A 14156-nucleotide genomic window follows, 5' to 3' on the forward strand; every position below is an offset into this window, starting at 1 on the left:
GGCGCTGCGCTGCGCTCGGGGCTGCTGCCCAGTTTCCTGCCTCCGAGTCGCCGCGTCCGCCCCAGCCCAGAACAGTGTGTGCAATTTAGAAACTCGATAGGAGGCAGCAGCTGATCTCCCACCACCCTAAAAATAATCCACTGCGCGCCCTGCGGGCTTCGGATAGGGGAGGAAAGCTCTGCCTTCGGAGTAAGTGAGCCCACGTCTTTTACATTAATATCATTTAACCTCTTAAGCCGTCGGTTTGGATCTAACATTTCGCCAACCAGAAGGCGCCCGCGCACTCTGCGGGGCTCTGCCTTCCCCGTGGCTATTTCTAGGATCAGGGAGCGGGCCCCAGCCCGAGACCAGAGGGCGTGGGGATCAGGTTTCCAGCGTTTCTTGCAAAACTGCCGGCTCCTTCTTAACCCGCTGGAGATCGTGTAAGGAGTTAATTTCATTTTTTCCCCCTTCTTAGACATTAACTGTGTTTTTCACGAAGTAGCTTTCTATCTGCTTAATTTTTGTTATTCTTTGTTTTGTTTTTTAGGAGTTCTGCTTCCCGGTTTGAAATTTACCCTTAAGACAGTGTAGGAAGCCGGTGTTTTGAAGGTAGCGTCAGTGCGCCAGTAGGGGTTTGAAGCAGCATCAAGCCAATACCAAAGGTATTTATTTGTTGCTTTATTTGTTTAGTTTGGGATTTAAAAAAAAACAACACACCATTGGCGTGTCTGTGTAAGGAATCTTATCTGCGGAGCAGTGCCAACATTTCCTTTGGTTTGGGATAGAACTTCAATGAGTGCGTTCAGTTCAGGCACTGAATCCGAAGTCAGTGGTCATTTTTTTGGTAGTGATTTTCCCACTCGGATCTGTCGTTTATAGACAGATAGGTAGATAGACAGATAGATAAACAGACAGACGTATTTGAGCTCATGTTTTATGACCCATCGGCTGAATAACTTCAAGACGGTATTATATTTGTTTTCATAACTAGTTGATCTGATCCTGAAAATGCCTTAGGTAAGGATAAAGTCCTAAGTAAATTATTTAATATGTAACGTTCCTTTCTCATAACATAATTTAGTTAATCTCTGAATAACTAAAGAGTGAGTTATTGTGTAAATAAGAATGAAAGCTTTAATATTGCTTTTGGTGTGTTTTCTTTAGAGGTTTCCAGCATGTTAAATTCTCAGGGACTGCTACTATATTAGAACTGACACTCTCTGCTGGATGAACAAGAAAGAGTACTAGTTTTCCCTTACTTTACGCGTGTAAACTAAATCCGAATTTTTTTAACTCCTGAGGGTAGTTCTCATACAATGCACTTCAAAGAATAAGAATGCCGAGAGTAGAATTCTTGACATGAAATCACGTTTGGATATCTAGGAGTAGTTTCTTTTCGTGTTTTTTGCTCTGCAGACCACCCCTATCACACAATTTCACTTCAGATGTTTATCTTTAAAGTTCATTTAGTCACGTTCTCTGACTCTATCAGCTGTCCTAAACAAATACTTGAACATCTTCCCATGGTTTTATGCTGGTGAGGAGAAAAATGTCCTGTCTTCCTGTCTGGTCTCTCTTCCCTCTCCCTCCTCCTTGATGCTGGGCCTCTGTCAGTGCTTAGCTGAACTAGACAGATCCAGAAGGGGCGGGGCTGAAAGATGTCAGGGATCAGAGTTTAGCCAGCAAGAGCAGCAATTTGTACCCTTCCCAAACCCTTTCTAATTTAACCTGGGTTCTGCTGGGAAACCTTGAATGATATTTGGAGATCTAAGAATTAGTTAAAAATCCTGGTTGAATAAAAACTCATAAGCTAAACACAATGATTTTCAATGTATCTACCATAAGTTCATTCTTTCCTTCTTTTTGTCCCTGTTGTGTTGTAGTGTGGTCTGGCAGTTAGAATGTGCCACATTCAAAGGGAGAGGATGGAAGAGGAGGCAGGTGAAAAGGCAAAAGGAGAGATGTGGTGAGAGACAGGGAACAGGTTGGGAGCGAGGAGGAGTCTGAGGTTAGAGATTATGATAGAAGGAAGAAACCATTCTAAAGCTTTTGCTTTATTAATCTGAAGTATGCACCTTCGTGTGATAATGTTACTGTATATTTCTCTGACTTTTACACCATAACCTTTACATAATACCAAGAACTATTAGGATTGATGTAGCCTATCAGTCTAAAGACCACAGGGACTGTTTCTGTCACGTGCACTATTGGATCCCTACTGTCTAGCACAGGATCAGCTTCTGTGAGTATTTTTACTGTTAATTAATTAATGGTCTAGTATCCCAGATAGCAGGTACAGGACCGAAAATGATCTTTGACTCTTTCAGGTTGTTTGTACTTCTCTGATAATTTCTTTCCACAGTCACACACATGTATCCAAAAGTTACTTATTGGTTGGTATTAGGACTGATTAAATACTAAGCAGGTTATCCTTAGAGCTAATGAAGTTTTGCAAATTCAGATTACATTTTTAGCATCTGACTCAGTAATAATGATTAAATGTCAAGGTTTATAAATGTGGCCAATTGGAATATTATCATTTTGAATAAAATTATAAAACCAGCTAAAATAAATAAAACAGTTTATACATGTTTTTCAATTTAGAATGTACTTAAAGTTTTCTTTTATGACGTGTATTAAAAATTTCATTACTAGCTACTATTACTTTTTATTTTATGTTTTTTCATCTTTATCAGAAATAATCTAACATAATTATAAATCATAATTTCTGTTTTCCTGTTACTTTAAAGATCTTAAGTTATTTTTAATTCTTTTATCCAGCTTGGAATCTTATAGTTGATAAAGATTTGCCAAGTATATAACCTTATCTTGAGTTTTTTTTAAGTATGACTTTTTTTTTAAGATAGAAAAGTCTCAACTAGAGAGCATATCAATGATTAATAAAAACAAAAATGGTTTACCAAAACAATATGTGAGATGAACTCCATATAAGCTTTACTAGACTGTAAATACATAGGCTTTCTAACTAGTTGTTCTATTTATATAATGTTGTATAAAACTTTTGTTTGAAATTTGGTTTCTCCGATAATTTACCTACTGTAGCCAATCTTTCCTATGTAACACTATTTTTTTTCCAGAGAAAAATATTATTTGTGACCATTGATTTAAAAAAAAATCAAAGAAAGAGGAGAGAAAAATAGTACTATCTTAGTTATTCAAGCCATTGCCAGCCTTTAATAATCTAGCTCAGAATCCAAGCTTACATAAATCAAGGAAAAGAAATAAAGTCCAGTGAGGCTAAAGTCTTAAGCTACTACTTATTTTAATAAGAATAGGTAAGTTATTTTCTTAAAAAAAAAATAGATTGGAGGCTGTGTGATACAATTGGACAAACATAGTTTATAGTCAGACACCTGGTTGTGGATGCCAGCTACTCTATTGGTTGGCAAGTTACTCAACCAATCTGAACCTCAGTATCCTCCTCTGTGAATTGTGAAGAACTCTACTAACATTGCATGGTTTTTCTTAGGGCTTAAGATAACACCTTTTTAAGGCTATAATTTTATAATGGGAAATTTAATAATAAGAGGCTCTCCTTTTTTATCTTCATTTTAGAGTAAACCATATCATAAGAAATGAGCCTTTCATTCTGTGGCAACAACATTTCTTCATATAATATCTACGGTGGTGTTTTGGAAAATACCTGCTTTGTGGATGCCCTCAACCTAGTTCCTCATGTCTTCCTGTTGTTTATCACTTTTCCAATATTGTTTATTGGTAAGTAATCTGTTCTATATTACATCACCTAATGTTTATGAAAAAGTCTTATTAATGGCTGAGATTTGGTATAATGTTGACTAATTTCTCCAAGATGAAAAGTGATATATAACTCTGTAAGAAAAAAACAACATACACACAAGCAAGGATTATGTATTCCAGTTATTTATTTATTTTTTACCTAACATTCTGTAGGTAAAATAGAGTTTACATGCCATCTTAGAAATGGACATCAAGTAGCAGCAACAGGTTTTTTTTTTTAAAGAGGAAAAAGATAATTATACGAGATAAATCAAAAGCATTTGCTGAGTCTTACTTTATGTTAGGTAAAGAGAATGGAAAATGACTAAAGCACAGTACTTGCCTAGAATATTCACTGGAGTAAGCCAGTGAAACAGATGTGTCAAAATTAAGATAAATGATTACAATAGTCCCCCTTTATTTATGGTTTCGTTTTCTGCGATTTTACTTACCTGCGGTCAACTGCACTCAGAAAATACTAACTGGGAAATTCCAGAAATAAATTATTCCTAAGTTTTAAATTGATGTTGTTCTAAGTAGCATGATGAAATCTCGTGCCTTCCCATTCTGCCCCACCAGGGATGTAGTTCATCCTTTTGTCCAGTGTGTCCATGATGTACATGCTACACAGCCATTGGTTACTTAGCCACCTCGGTGACTATCACACTATCACAGTGCTTGTGTTCATTATTTAATAATGACCCCAAAGTGCAAGAATAGTAAGAAAGCTCAACTATGTCAAAGAGAAGTCATAAAAGGCTTATTTTAAATGGTAAGGTGAATACAGAGCAATTAAATATTTTGAGAGAGAGAAAAAGAACACATTCACTTAACTTTTATTACAATGTACTGTTAAACTTGTCTGATTTTATTATTAGTCATTTTTGTTAACCTGGTGTTTTTCCAAATTTATAAATTAAACTTTATCATAGGTATGTATAGGAAAAAAGCAATATATATAGTTTGGTACTATCCTCGGTTTCATGCATCCACTGGGAGTCTTGGAATGTATCTCTCAAGGATAAGGGAGGACTGCTATATACCACATTGTAAGTCCAATTACAGATATAGGAACAAATTTTCCTAGGAATTAACCTGCTAGAACAACTAACTCTTCCTGGAGCTGGAAGGGAAGTTCTGTTACTAAAGCATATCATGTCATGCAAAGGCCAACATACTCTTGACACATAGTTTTTCATGTTAAACCAATATATTGGGACTACAGTGGCCATTTATAGAATACTAGTCATTTATGTGGTATTATTTGTAGGACAAAGAGTGGTGTTTGGTCAAAATTAGAACATCTTTTTTTAAAGTGCAATTCTATAATTAATAATTCTTTTTTGACATCCAATTAAGTTCTTTTAGAGTAAGTATTATGACATTCCTATCTGTATTTCTAGCATCAAACACAAAGGCTGGCAAAAAGATATTTAAATCAAGTGGAATTGGAGTGAACATTGTCAATGGGAAAAATCCAGACTATCTCTAATATTGGCTATTTGAGCTAGTGAGAGTACATAAATAAATCACAGTGGTATCAAATATGAGGAAAACTATAATGCTGCAAAAAGACACGGGGCTTGCCTGCAAGAATTTATGGCATAAATTCTAGTAAAACATGTTAACTGTAACTAATCATCTAATAGTAAGTTCATTTGGGAACAAATAAGACATGAATCAATTTTCTTTTCAAAGAATGCTTCAGGGAATCTCATCCTATATAATAAAAGGCTAATATGCAAATTGACTGAACAGTGGAACAACCAGTTGCTATGATGCACACTGACCACCAGGGGGAAGATGCTCATTGCAGGAACTACCCCCTGGTGATCAGTGCGCTCTCACAGGGGGATCACCTCTCAACCAGGGCCAGGCTCATGGCTGGTGAGTGCAGCGGCAGTGTCGGGAGAGGCCCATGGAGAGCGGGCCTAAGCCGTCAGTCCGACATCACCTGAGGACTCCCAGACTGCGAGAGGGCGCAGGCCAGGCTGAGGGATTCCCTCTCCCCTGAGTGCATGAATTTCATGCACCAGGCCTCTAGTTTGTTCATAAAGAAATTTCTTCTTGTAATATTTCAGGCACAAAACTCATTTTTAAATTTATTTATTTATTTTATTAAATTTATTGGTGTGACATTGATGAATAAGATTATATAGGTTTCAAATGTACATTTCTATGATAAATGATCTGTATATTGTATTCTGTGCCCATGACCCAAAGTCAAGTCATTCTCTATCATCATATATTTGACCCTCTTTTAACCTCCTTCCTTCTAGTAACCACTGTTGTCTGAGTCTATGATTTGTTTGTTTTTCTTGTTTGTTCATTTGTTGCTTTCAGTTTTATATCCCACATATGAGTGAAATCTATGGTTATTAATTTATTTCGCTTAGCATGATATTCTAAAGGTCCATCCATGTTGTCACAAATGGCAGTATTTCATATTTTCTTATGGCTGAGTAGTATTACATTGTATATATGTACCATATATTTTTATCCAATCATCTATCAATAGTCACTTCAGTTGTTTCCAATTTGAAAACATTTATTTGCAAAGATATATGCACTCCTGTATTCATTGCAGCATTATTCACGGTGGCCAATACATTCATTCTTGACACATGTAGGACTTCTCTGCATTCAAAAAATTAGAAAAAAAAGGTGACAAAATGAGACAAAGTGGAGTTTTTTCCTAGTATACCACATATGAGTTGGCATTACTCTAGTTGTTTGAGGGAAACCATCAAAATTTTACTAAAATGTAATGAAATTTTTCTTCAATGGCGAGCTAAGGGTGAACCTATATTGTTCTTTTAAAAAATATTTTTATTGATTTCAGAGAGGAAAGGAGAGGGAGAGAGAGATAGAAACATCAATGATGAGAGAGAATCATGGAATAGCTGCCTCCTGCATGCCCTTAACTGGGAATCCAGCCCGCAACCTGAACCGTGACCTCTTGCTTCATAGGTCGATGCTCAACCGCTGAGCCATGCCAGACAGGCCCTTGATTCTGCTTAAAGCTCAACAATGAACAAGACTTTAGCTTTCTTAGAGAAAATACTCTACCACTGTTGAATAGTGCTGGCCCAGTCATAGGTTTTCATTTTTCTCACATGATATGCATATGATTAAGAGTTGACTCAACTAATGAGTTCTATATTTCATCATCACATATGAACTTTTTTTGTTAGTCTCTCATAGATCCCGTGTTTTGAGAGGCTTTAGACACCAAACTTATTTTATTAATACTATCATTAATTTTTTTCCTTTTGAATGAATCAGAAACCTGTCAATAAGAGCTCTGATTAGCATGAAATAATCATGCTGTCACTCAGAGTTGGTGGTATTCCTGAACAATGCCATAAGTGTTAACTTGTTAACCTAGGCAAGTGGTCGGCAAACTGCGGCCCCTTGAGTGTGGCTCTTCCACAAAATACCACGTGCGGGCGCGCATGTACAGTGCGATTGAAACTTCGTGGCCACACTCAAGGGGCCAAAGAGCCGCATGTGGCTCGTGAGCCACAGTTTGCCGACCACTGACCTAGGCAGTCTTGTAAAAATAATTTTGAAATTATTTTTTTAATATAATGAAAATAGATCAGGATTTCCCCTGTTTCTCTAGAACAGTGATGGTGAACCTTTTGAGCTTGGCGTGTCAGCATTTTGAAAAACCCTAACTTAACTCTGGTGCCGTGACACATATAGAAATTTTTTGATATTTGCAACCATAGTAAAACAAAGACTTATATTTTTGATATTTATTTTATATATTTAAATGTCATTTAACAAAGAAAAATCAACCAAAAAAATGAGTTCGCATGTCACCTCTGACACGCGTGTCATAGGTTCGCCATCACTGCTCTAGAAAGTGCTAGGTTTAATGAACTCCCCAAACCATATCACAATGTTAATTATTTCCATGATTATAATGGATCCTTTTACTTATCTCTTTATTTTTTTCTTTTTTCAGGATGGGGCAGTCAAAGCTCAAAAGTACAAATTCATCACAACACATGGCTTCACTTTCCTGGACATAACCTGAGATGGATTCTGACGTTTGCTCTCCTATTTGTGCATGTTTGTGAAATTGCAGAGGGCATAGTTACAGATTCGTAAGTGACTTGACTTAGTTAATGGGATTACACTATGCATACAAGAGAGTGTATTGATAAGGGTAGTAGCTAAGAGCATGGCATCTCAAGCCTAACTTTTTGGTCATAACTTAGGAACAACAGCTGCCACCCAGTATCTATGATGAGCATGCATGTTGGCCATATTTTTGTATTGCTACATAATTTCTTTGATAATACAAGTACAGATCTCTGTGGCTTGTATGCATCAACGTACTTTCTGTTTCTTTGCTCCTTCATCTATGTAGCCCTGACAGAAAGTTCTATTCTTTAAAACACTTTGATGTTTACCTTGTCTTCCAAACTAGGTATAAATAGCAAGATTGTCTATGTTGACAGATAGCTCTAAACTAGGTATAAATAGCAAGATTGTCTATATTGACAGATAGCTCTAATAACTATCTATTCACAAATAAATGTATAACCAGTTCTCAGATGTTTCCATTTATCTTGTAAAGAAGCAAATGTAGATGAGGCAGGCATTAAAGGAGTCCAAGAACCTGTTAGGATATAGCTACAAATCGAGGCACAGCACAAAATTATTTTTAAATCAGGGTTTGTCATAAAACCTTGACTTTTGAAGGAATTTTGTCATTCTTGTAAAAGAAGTTTGTATCAGGCAGTTAGAATATAATGAATTCTATTTATAAACTTGAACATAATGTAGGGAAAATATTTTTATCACATAGTAACAGAAAATAAACTTAGATAATAGAAAAGTTTTGATTATGAAATTATGCTAAATAGTACACCTTTCATGAAGAAGTTATATGAAAGGGCCTTTAAAGATTTTAAAAAGAAAGCTCCAAAAAAAGCATTCATTTTCCTCTTATCTAGTACAACTTCCCTTGACATCTGTTTATGTTTTGCTGTTGTAATTAACAAGGAATGAAACTTCTAAACTTCTGACACAGAGCCAACTATTTTGTAATGTCGTCTGAGAGTTCTTTACATATATGTGCACATCGTGATTTCTGATAAAAAGAAAAATCAAGGGCTCTTAGATATGCCGTCTCCAAGCATTTAGAAGCTTAATTGGCTGTTATCTTAATGATAATTGTTTAAAACACCCTGGCATATTTGTATTATATTGTATTAGCATAGCCAATTCTAGTGTTCATTTTTTTATTCCCTTAATATATGTATAGACTGACTTGACATGTTTCTCTGTGTATGTATAAAGGGGAAGATTGGTTAGTCCAATATTTCCTAAAACCCTGACATCACATAGGCAAGGATGACTTCTTTCCAGCCTCATGGTTGATGTCAGAGACTTAGAAGAGAGACTGAACTAATAATGATGAAGGCATATGCTAATGGCAGGACCTTGTTTTAAAGTGGTAGTGATACAAGAGATCCATGCTAAAAACAACCAGAAGTAAACCTTTGATCTTGCCCTATTCCTCCCATTCTTCAGCTATAGCCGTCTTCCCCTTACCCTTTATATCCAAGCCTCTCCAAAGCCATCTATCTGCCAGTTACTTTTGAACCCATAGATTTAGTTTGCTTTCCCTTGCCTTGTCCTATTCTGGAAACGGCTTCTACAAGAAACCCAATGAACATTAATAACATCTTAATGTATACTCTTTCTTCCTTAACATAGTTATTATATTTGATGCAGCGAATCATTCCTTCCTTCTTTATTTTTTAAAACAAAATATTTATGAACTATATTTTACTTAAAATATCACTTATGCTCATTATAATTAGCAAAACAATGCAAAGACCTTCCTAATTGAGTAATTAATTTTTATAGTAATACAGATATTAAAGCTATTAATTTTTCTTTTGAAATATCCTTATCTGTTGCATTGGTATTTGTAATGTGTTATCTTTTTGTATTTCTATGTAAATAATTTATGATTACCATGTAGATACTCTCCTAGGTCTAGGAATCATTTTTAGTTTAGTATTTAGTCTAACTTGATAGGTTTATTATAAGAGCATATAATTTGTTAAATGAATACTTTTGGGGATTTATTAAAACCTTCATAATGGTAAAATACTTGATATATTCATTGTAGGAGATGAAATTTTATTGAGTTTACTGATTGGATTACTGAAGTCTTGTATCTTTATTATTTTTATATTATTTAATCTATTACATTCTAAAAATGTGTATTAAAATCTTCACTGTTATTATGTTTTTATTTAGGATTTTTTAAATCATTTTCTCCTTTTTGAAATTATTCTTTTGTCCTCCATGATGTACACTTTATAAATTTTCTCCCTAACTTCCTGACTAAAGATTTTCCGCTATAATGAGAGGCATACGCTACCACAGAACACTGAGATCAGTGAATCACACTCTAAAAATAATAGAGCTTAAGGGAAAGATTAGGGTTGGGAAAACCACTTGCAACCCAGACAACTTTGTGAGCGGAGCACTAACAATATGACAATAATCCTAATAAAAAACTTGAATGGTTAAAAGACACAAATAAATGCCACAGTACATGTAAAATCTTATAGTAGCTACTGGTATCTATATTCATCCTTTATTATTGCTTCCCTTAATTATGTTTTATCATTCTTTTTCTAACTTCTTTCATTGACTCTTTGCTTTATTATAATTATTTATTACTGAATATATTTCTGAGTATAACTTTTACAACATTTTATATGCTTTCATAAGTAGTATGATCATTTTAAAATATCTTAAATATTAAGTGATTTTAAAAATTCTTTCTTTTGTTCAATAATTAAAGAGTATTAGAAGTACTTCCTAATTTCTGTATTGATGAAATATTTATTTTCTACTTTTTCTCTTTGAACACTTTGAACTACTTCAAAAGTGATGGGTCGTTCGTAAGCCAGTTTTTACGCTCACACTTTCATTAATATGTCTATATTAATGGTTCCAAATTCATCACTGCTCATGTTACAAATCTCTACATACACTTGCCTAATAGACAACTTGCTTTGCATATTTATTGGTCCATACATTCCTGCTGAAACTTATTGGCTTCCTCTCTCCAGTTTGTTCATCTTCTTAAAATCTTATTTGCTCACACCACCATCCACTTAGGCACCGTGGGAATTATTCTCTACATCTCCATCACCATCACCCTCATTGTGAAACTCTATTAAAGTCCTGTCCATTTTAACAATTAATATTTTTGCAAATGTATTATTTCCTCCATGTTTCTGCTGCCAAATCTTAATTCAGGGTTTCATCATCCCTCACCTGGCCTATACCAATACTTTGCTAACTGCTTTCTTTCCTTCCAAGTCTTTCCCCTCACCTCAAACCTGCACACTCCCTATCAACTCCATTATTCCCAATACTAATAGATTGATCTGTCTAAAACTTAAATCTGACTGTACCACTTACCTATTAAAATATTTCAATTTTTTGCAAGATTAGATTCTAACTCCTTACATAGCATACAAAGCCCTTTATCCTATCTCATTACACTACTTGGAGTTTTGAACATGTTATACTGTTTCATGCTTCTATGTATTTGCACATTCTGTTCCCTCATTTTAAAGTGCTGTTCCATCACTTTCCTGACAAGTGGATTCCTTTTTATATTTTAGTTTCCATTGCCAACCATACCTCTTCTGAAGTGACTTTCCCAAATGTTTCTCTTTCCCTCACTCTCAAACAAGTTACTTTCTTTTCTATACTGCTTGTATACTAAAATATTTAAGTATTTGAGAAAATATAAATGTTTCATTGTGTGGCATTGTTATTGCAAAAGGAGTTGAGGGCTGTCTATCATGCAAATCTGTCCTGTCATGTTTCTGATCCACCTGAAGCTGTCTATTATCTTCAGAACAAAGCTTCCTCTCCTTGCAATCACACTGAATTGTTTGTAGTACCCTTGAACTTATCTAGACCCTCTGCCTGGAACTGTCCTCCTCTCTCTTCCTCTGGGTAATAATTTCTCATTCTTAAAGTTTCCATTCAGAAGTCCAATTTTTTTACAAAGCTTCCTCTGTCACAGACTCTAGCTCTGTATGTGCTCACAGTCCCTTCACCTGGGTTGTAATTTCCTATATACTATTACTATCCTCCATAAACTCCAAATTTTGTGATCACAGACCACAGACACTGTATCTTGTCTTGTGTCCTGTTGCATCCCAGAATCTAATACAGTGTCTGGACCAGCTAACACGTATGTATTCAATGAATTAAGGAAAATGGAGAAATCACTGCAAAGGTTAGGAAAGCTATCAAAAAATAAACATACTTTTCACACACATTAGAGTTTATTTCCAGTGGATTGTTTTTACTTGCTATAGGTGTTAAAAATATTTCAGCAGGTCTTCCCTTTAGCTTTGGAGCAGTTATATATTCGCTTTTTTTCACATTTTAAGGTCTTGTTTAGCTGTGTTTATTCAGCCCTCCATGTTAAGGTAGATCCTTTCAATAGAATTTTGTCCCCCCAATATAATCTTCCTTATATGTTCTCTTGGCAACTACTCCTGTATTTTGTATTTTAAATCTCTGATTGCTAAAAGAGAGTTTTAATGAGGAAATTGGAAACAAAATGTGAGACTATCTGGAGCCATCGGCTGTAGACACTGACACTGTACCGCTCTCCATAGACGGCGGGCGTCGCGGCATCTCCACCTCTTCATGCCGGCCGTGATGGGATTTGTTGCCACTACAACATCAATAGTGTATTATCATAACATTGAGACATCAAATTTTCCTAAGTTACTTTTAGGTAAGTATGATCAAGTGTCTGCCTACCCCCCAAAATTGCTATTTGTTTTCCCTTTTTCTTAGAGAAACTGCTATCAGCGTGGGTTGGGATTGGGAAGAATTAAACATGGGAAAATGACAACGTTTCATTCTTCTGTAGTCTCCCAAATAAAGGTGGAGGGGAAGATAAATTGAATTGCTTTAGGCTGTGAAAACTTCATATTCCCAGGACCTCAGTTCTCCACTAAATACCCCTCATGATGTGTTCGTGTGTGTAGAAACTGCTATCAGCGTGGGTTGGGATTGGGAAGAGTTAAACATGGGAAAACGACAACGTTTCATTCTTCTGTAGTCTCCCAATAAAGGTGTAGGGAAAGATAAATTGAATTGCTTTAGGCTGTGAAAACATCATATCCCCAGGACCTCTTTTCTCCACTAAATACCCCTCATGATGTGTTCGTGTGTGGCAGGAGGAAAGTGTAGGGTATGTGCTGGCCTTCTGGCTTGCAGAAGCTGTACTCTAAGAATCAGAGCTTTTGCGAGGAGCTATTGCAATGTATGGTCCCATGAAGCAGTCATCTCATCTAGTTCCACGTGTTTCTGCCTTTGGCTTGGAGTCCTGAGGCATTTTCAGAAGGTTCAAGCCTTTCATTGATATTGTGGGAGTGTCACGCTCTTCCTAGAATTTCTGCCAAGGCATCAGGGGACCCCGTGTGGCAGAGTATCCTTCATAGCATGCTGAAAACGATGTTGTCCTGCCTGGCCAGCATGGCTCAATGGTTGAGCCTTGACCTATGAACCAGGAGGTCATAGTTCGATTTTTGGTCAGGGCAATGGGTCAGGGCAATGCCCACTGTGGGGTGGGTTGCAGGCTCCATCCCCACGGTGGGACGTGCAGGAGGAAGCACAGCCCCTCATCATGCCTGACATCATCTTTTCAGCTTCCCTTGCCTCCCTGTCCTGTAGAAATCAGAGGCTATCTAAAATGTTACTTTTTCCTTAGGCTGAAATAACATAACTCATCCCAATTAGTTATATTCAATATTCTGCCCCATCTTAGCATTCGTTGGTGTGCACTTTCATAAACAGAGCTAAGAGGAAAGGATAGAGCATGGATCATGGATGGGCTTCAGGGACCTGTGACTCTCCTAAAATTATAGACAGAGTTGTATGTGTTTGGGTGTGAATGAATGCTTACAGTTTTATAAGGTTCATAATTTCATTTGATTATATATGAGGAATACAACATTGACTGATAAAGAAATTAAGAAAAGTAATAATTAAACCACACATTTTTTCCCACACATTTTAAATTTTGATGTTAATAAAATTTACATTAAAATTTAAAATGGATAAGGATATACTGATTATTTAATTTTATGGTGCATTGCATTATTTGATTGGGCAAAGGTAATCTCATAAAAATAAGTAGACAGGATAAATATTAATTTAAAAGGCTTATCAATGTCTGAATTACTAGAATGCTCTTTAGTAGAAAATGACAGAGATATTATTACAGTAATTTTTTTATGAAGATGCCCCCCAAAAAGTGAAATTTCTGATGGCAACAGCAAAAATATACATAGCATTGGGAATTCGATACACTAGACATTAAGTTTCTGAAAAAC

General features: G+C 35.9%; 1 protein-coding gene across 8 annotated transcripts in view; it reads left to right on the plus strand.

Annotated features, from left to right (window-relative positions):
* Window positions 1-14156, plus strand: part of ABCC9 (ATP-binding cassette, sub-family C (CFTR/MRP), member 9) — a 113637-nt gene that overhangs the window by 676 nt on the left and 98805 nt on the right. For 5 of the 8 annotated variants that reach the window (XM_014542335.1, XM_014542341.1, XM_014542340.1 and 2 more), the window contains exons 1-5: window positions 200-422; window positions 530-644; window positions 3559-3720; window positions 7715-7856; window positions 12429-12550. In XM_014542335.1, the coding sequence (XP_014397821.1) occupies window positions 3579-3720; window positions 7715-7856; window positions 12429-12550 (406 nt within the window). In that variant the 5' untranslated portion in view covers window positions 200-422; window positions 530-644; window positions 3559-3578. The other 3 variants (XM_014542338.1, XM_005869563.2, XM_014542336.1) reach the window with 2 other exon arrangements.

Source organism: Myotis brandtii, unplaced genomic scaffold (genome assembly GCF_000412655.1).
Source record: "Myotis brandtii unplaced genomic scaffold, ASM41265v1 scaffold299, whole genome shotgun sequence".
NCBI lineage: Eukaryota > Metazoa > Chordata > Mammalia > Chiroptera > Vespertilionidae > Myotis > Myotis brandtii.